We start from the raw sequence: 6552 nt of genomic DNA, 5'->3' as shown, positions 1-6552 counted from the left end.
GGGCACTATGTAAAAGGGAGAAAATATGGTTAATGTGTTATATGATTCAGTTTCTCTTCTGCCTGTTGAATTCTTTGAATTAATTTCTCTTAACCCCAGATTCTTCACACTTTACACAGATACCTGACAAGCATGTCCAAATTAAAAAGGTTTTATCTGTCTCCATGTCTTTGCTTAAACACCCATATGGCATGATAAAAATTTAGAAGTATCTCAAAAAAAAAAAAATTTAGAAGTATAAGGTAAAAGAAATAATTAATCAATTCCATGTAATTAAACTGTACTTATTCTAAAATTCGTTTTCTCAAACAATTTTGAATAAAGTTAAATATATCTAGGACTTCATTGCTATAGGTAGTTACTTAAGTACCAGAGAGGCATTCTTTTTCAAAAAGTGAACATTTGCTAAATGTGAGGGGTGGGATATAAGAATACTTATTTCTATTTCTATTTACACTGCATTCTTTTAAAGTGAAAGTGAGAGAGAGTAATTTTAATGTGTTCTTATCCATGAGGCAATCCTACATATAGAGACTCTGAGAAGCAATGCCCTAATATTCAAAATAACCCATACACAAAATTCTGACAAGGTCATATTTTCTCCTAGGAAAACTAGTAAAACATTAATAATGAGTATGATTTCAGTGCATATATTTTCCTTTAAATAAAGCAGCAACTTTGAGGAGTTCTGACTTTCAGAAAACTTACCATACCCACTTCTTTCAAAGCGGAAGTCATAGAAATAATGGATCGTGTCTGCTGCTTTGATGGGGAACCACCTGTCTCATCATCTACCAAAGGTGGAGACACATCAGAGTTCTTTATTTCTTTGGCCATCAACTAAAATAAAGAAATTAATTATATGGGAAAACATTTTTATACAAAGGAATAAAGTAGTATAAATAACCGCTTGTATCCACTAAACCTACATGTAAGTTTTTCATTCTTGAAATATTTATTTAGCAAGGTACTGTGCTAGGGGCCTTAGCTTCAGATATAAATATAATCATGTGTCATATTTCCTGGCATTATTAATGTTTCATGAAATGATCTTGAGAGCAACTGTCTTCTACAAAATTCAGAATTAGAGTTCTTATTTTAATTGTAATCTATCACAACATTTGACAGAAAAATAATGTATTAATTTTATACCTCAAAAAGAAATTTGTCTGCCATTTCTGTAAGTCTTGGTCTAACTGACTAACATTTTGAACATCAATATCCCAACGTATGAATTCTCATTATAAAAATGTCAACATAAGTAAGACTAAGAAGAGTGACAGGTACAGGGAACAAAAAGATCAATTTCACAAAAAATATCATGTATCATCTTCATATGTGTTATGTTTTATTCTCCTATTTGGATTATAAACAATATGATGAAGATTCTGAGCTCTTAAGGAACTGGCATTTACATGTGTGTTAACAGTATATATGGCAGGAATTTCACACCTGGCTTCTACCTTTTCCTAAAACAAGTAAATAAGAATTTCTCATGAATATATATTTCATAGGAGCTAGTTAAAGGGGTAAGCTGATAACCAGAAGGCTGGCAGTTGGCACCCCCCCCCCCTCTATGTAGGAAAGATTGGGTAGGCTGCTTCCATAAAGATTAATAGATTTGGGAATCCTAAAAGCAGTTCTGCTGTGTCCTTAGAGTAGCTTTGAGTTGGAATAGATTTGATGGCAGTGAGTGTGGTTTGGGTTTAGAATACATTGCATATGCAGTGTTTCTTGAATATCTTCTAAGAAATAAGGCCCTAATTATACTTCTAATATTTAGTCTTCTAGAGTTTCATTCCATAAATACAAGGGTAAATAATAAAGCATTGCTTCTTGGATTCAAGTTCATATATGTACAGGCTTGTTCTAAACCAAAAATATTGAACATGTCTTTGTGATCAGTGGGGTGACAGACAACTTTTCTTTTTCAGTAACACATTTGTCTTAGTCTCAGAAGGATGTCTTCAAAATAAAGGACACTTTTTGTGCCATGAAAAAACAAACACATGATTTTGAAGTCAGGTCTAATGTCAGATTTTTAACAAAATTTAAGTGAACATCTTAAAAAATCCTTGAAGCTTACAGGAATGAAGTTTCTTGAGATGCCCAAACTGTTTTTAGATGGATCAAACAATTTCAAGAAGGTCAGGGAAATTTAAGGCAGAGAGGTCAGTTATGGCAACTGTTTACTGGCATTCCAAAGGAGTAGTCTTGATAGAATTTCTTGAAGGACCTAAGAGGACTGTGGCAGTTACATAATCTACTGTCAACTTAAGGGAAAGGGTTGAGTCTAGGATCAATCAGGTATAGCCAATGAGGTCTCGGTGTGGGCGTGGCCTTCTGAGGACTCTGGAAACTCCTGTCTTCCTCCCTGGAGGTAGGATACATACTCTCTCGGTAAGACATTCTTGTTAACAAGCCACATGGGAGCTAAGCTGATGGAACCAGAGCCATGGAGCTCAATAAGCCATGTGGAGACCCATGCCAGTGCTAAGATGCTTCCACTGCCACTGGATCCACAAAACTTTTTACCCACTGTGATTTTTCTGCATTCAGCGACATTGCATGTGTAGCATGAGTCTAAAGAAGAATTTATAGACTAGTATCGGACATGTGGGCTAATATTGGACTTATGGACTTGAGTTGGACTGGACTGGGATGTTCTTAATACACAATTACTCTTTGATATAAAGCTCTTTCTTAAACACAGGAGTGTCTATGAATTTGTTAATCTAGTCAACCCAGACTAACACAATGAACATGGGGATTAATAAATTATGAAGAAGTTTTAAGAAAACTAAAAACTCACTGATGAGAAAAATGCTAGGAAAGTTCAGATAAGAAACTTCATTCCTCAGAGAGATGGAAGAAGATGGAGTCCAGTTAGATTTACCTGCCTGGAGCTCCTACTGCCAGACCAGAAAATTGGGAAGTAAGGTGAAGGAGACTGGGAGGCGGGGTCCTAATATTAGAATTAGGATACTAGGGTCTGTACTGAACTCCACTTTTTTGGATTTTTACTCACAAAGCGAACCAAGAACGCACTGAAATGCTCAAAGTTCATTGGGCTTGGCCCATGGGCTCCGAACGAGCAGCTACCAGCGTTCTAGTCCAGCAGCGAGTACCTATTTCCCCAGGCTGACATCCAAAAGGGATCATAATCCCACACTCGAGGAGAATCTCTGAAAGCTAGCTAACAGAGCTCCCTGTCCTGTTAGCTGCCTTGCACTCATAGCCTGGGGGACAGGGTCAGCACGAAGCAGCCATGGACTTGAAGCAATTGAAAAGACGTCAGAAAATTTACCTGAGTCAGATCCAGGTGTGGCAGAGCATAAGTGGGTAGCCACAGTCCAGGAAGTAAATTCAGTTCTGTATGGCCGGATCAATACCAGGCCGGCTTCTAGAAGCAAATAACCTTGAATCTCCCCCACCCGTGCGGAGCTGACCAGAGCTAGTTGAAACAACTAGCAGCGAGTGACGTTGAATCTCCCACACACACCTGCAGAGCTGACCAGAGCTGGCAAATGGCCCGCTTTATTCTCAACCCGCCAATCTGCACCTGGCAAGGCCCATTTGGCTCAGTGCCTGCACCCGGCATCGCCCATTTGGCTCAGTGCCTGCTTTGTTCTCGGCCCGCTGCTCTGCACCTGGCACAAATACACCCAGAACCTTAGATTCCAGAAACCCAGACATACCTGTATCTCCCAATCCCTGACTACTTTACCTTATATGGACTCAAGACAGCTCAGTCACATGTTTCCTGGCCATATAAGCACCACCCCTGTAGCCTGGGGCACAACTCCCTTGGCCCAGACACTGTGGACCATGGGACTTCACCCAGGCTGGTTTTTTCTCCCTAATAAGTAGTTTGTTCTAATTTGACAGATTTGGTTTCTGGCACCTCTCGACTACCTTACAAGTTCCAGTTGGCCAAGAAGAAAACAACTTATGCAGTAAGCTAGATCTCCTCTTGGCGTCAGCGTGACGGCCCCAAAATCAGGGCACTCCATAAGCCCAATAAAAAAAGGGAAAAAATATTTTCTCCATAAAAACTGCAAATCCAAGGCTAATAATTGTTTAACTCCAAGACAAACTGGCAGAAAGAATCTCTTAACATACATTAGTATAATAAGGGAGCCAATGCTAAGGAATGCCAGAAGTAAGCTACAGAGCCCAGAGGATTTCAACATATCAAAGACCCTGGAACAAACCTCAAGTTCAGAATATCTCACTGAGCACATACCCAGAGCCCAGAGTCAGTGGACCAATTTAATTTAATTCAATTCCAGGTGGCCAGGGGAAAACAGAAAAAAATCCTCTGAGCTGATGGGGCATCAGCGGTTTTGGCACAAGCTGGGGCAACTCTGCAAGCCAAACGGGGGTGGGGGTGGTGGAGGGGGTTGCTGCAGTCCACCCTCAGTGATCCTACACGCAGCTGGGGAGGTCCTACCTGTCCTCTGTGTGGCTAGGGGATCCCCTGCCTGTCCTAGGGTCCTACACGTGGTTGAGAGAACCACACCACCACCACCCGCTGGAGTGCTGCATACAGCATGAGGCAGCTATACCACTGATCTCCAGTGCTAAACACCACTGTGAGAACTGCTGCCTGGCCTCCACTGTGATCTTGCCATCGAGGGTAGTTCTGCCTGGCATCTGTGGGACCCTTCACCAAACAGGCACACCACCCCATTATCTTGAGGCGGGGTGCGATCAGGCCTCAGCCATCACCTTACTTACTATTCTTTTCTCTCCTTCGTCTCGCTCCCTTCTATCTTTCCCAAGGCAGTTGGTCTCAGCGGGCCCAATTCTGTTTTGTTTTTTTCTCTTTTTCTTTCTTTTTCCTTTTCTCTCCCTCTCTTTCACTTCATTTGAAACTGCTGGCTTCTGGGACAGTACTCTCCGCCTTGAGCAACTCTGCCCCAAAAGCAGGGGGAACAACACCCTACCCTCTGTGGGAGCCCTCCACACCTCACAAGGCAGCTGGGACAGCCCTCTACAGCACTCCATGCTGCTGAGGAAACCTCCGTCTGACCTCTACAGTGATCTTACCAATTAGGGCAATTCCACCAAGCACAGGTGGGACCCTGCACCAAAAGGGCACATCAACCTGCCACCTTGGGGCAGGGTTTGAGCCCCTCTGGTCCCACATTCAGGCAATCAGGGATCAGTTTTTTATTCTTTATTTTCTTCTCTCTTTTCCCACCACAGTCAGTCTTGGCAAGAACAGTTGTCTTTCCTCTTTGAATTTATTTTCTTTTTCTTTCTTTCTGGTCTCTTTTTTCTTCTTATTTTGTTTCTCTCCAATCTTTTCTTCCACATGTCACTGTTGCCTTCCAGCTTACTACCCTCTGCATAGGGCAACTCCACCCACCAAGCAAGGAGAGCTCAAGCCTGCCTCCTATGGCAGTGCTGCACACGAAACGAGGCAGTGCTACACACGGAATGGGACGGGGCTCAGATAACTATCTATTTTTCTTTCTTTCTCTTCTTCATCTTCTTTTGCTTTTTCTCATTTTTTCTTCTTCTATCTCTTCTCTCTATCCCGCCACAGTCTCAGCAGATTCTGTTTTACTTTTTTGTCGTCTTCTTTATTTGACTCCTTGTTTTTGTTGTTATTTTGTCTTTGATTTGGGTATGTATGTGATAGCTTTTTATTTTTGATCTTGCCTTTGTTTTCTCCTTTCTCTCTTTTTCTTCTATTCTCCCTCTCTTTACTTTCAAAAGCCCTTACCGGACTCCAGGCCACTCCCACCATCTAGGGAAACTCTGATGACTCAGTTGGGGGAGCTACTGCCCGCACTTGTTGGCTTTACACACAGCTGGGGAAATCACACCTACCCTCCACTATACCCCAAGCGGCTGGGGGATCTCCCCTTCAAACTGCTGGGGGAAATACTGCCTACACCCCACGGGTCTACAAGGGACTGAGTGAACTCCTGCTCGCTGTTTGTGGTGCTCAACACTACTGTGGAAACATCCGTCCAACCTCCATTGCGATCTCTCCAACTAGGGTGATTCCACCTACCATCTACGGTGATCTACACCAATGAGGGTACATCCACCCACCCTGCGTGGCACTCCAGTTGCAGAGGGAAACACCACACGCCATCCAAGGTGCTTCAAGCACCATGAAATACACAAATACAGCTTCCTAGGACCAGCCAGTGAAATACCATCCTCATCGGCCCACAACCACCCAACCAGCATCCCTTAAAGGACTATCCAATTTGCATTCCAAATAACAGAATACTGGTTGGCTAGGGTAAGAATTAAATCACAGGAAGATACAGTGGTAGCCTGACTCACCAATGCAGCTACCTTCAGGTAGTTCGAAGAAGCACTCATACGAGACCCCCAAGAGAGAGCCCAGTGCCCTTCGACTCTGGAAGATGGTGCCGGGCTCCTCTAAAACAACACGTAAGCAACAACAAACCCCAATAGCCTCAACAAAAAATCAGGAGAAAAATAAGGAAATGCCAGAAGAAATCATGAACCTAATGACGTACACAGAAGAAGCAGACATTGGCCTGTCACAGAAAGAAACCTTAA

General features: G+C 42.5%; 1 protein-coding gene across 1 annotated transcript in view; it reads right to left on the bottom strand.

Annotated features, from left to right (window-relative positions):
* NEK1 (NIMA related kinase 1) overlaps positions 1 to 6552 on the bottom strand; it is a 214313-nt gene that overhangs the window by 55037 nt on the left and 152724 nt on the right. Inside the window, exon 20 of the mRNA XM_045286060.1 lies at positions 709 to 840. Within this exon, the coding sequence (XP_045141995.1) occupies positions 709 to 840 (132 nt within the window). The remainder of the gene's footprint in view (positions 1 to 708; positions 841 to 6552) is intronic.

The sequence above is a fragment of the Echinops telfairi genome, unplaced genomic scaffold, assembly GCF_000313985.2.
Source record: "Echinops telfairi isolate 266 unplaced genomic scaffold, ASM31398v2 ScPeMD7_5;HRSCAF=22, whole genome shotgun sequence".
NCBI classification, from domain to species: Eukaryota; Metazoa; Chordata; class Mammalia; order Afrosoricida; family Tenrecidae; genus Echinops; species Echinops telfairi.
Note: the sequence above shows the minus strand (reverse complement) of the source record. Positions and strands in the feature narration are given on the sequence as shown.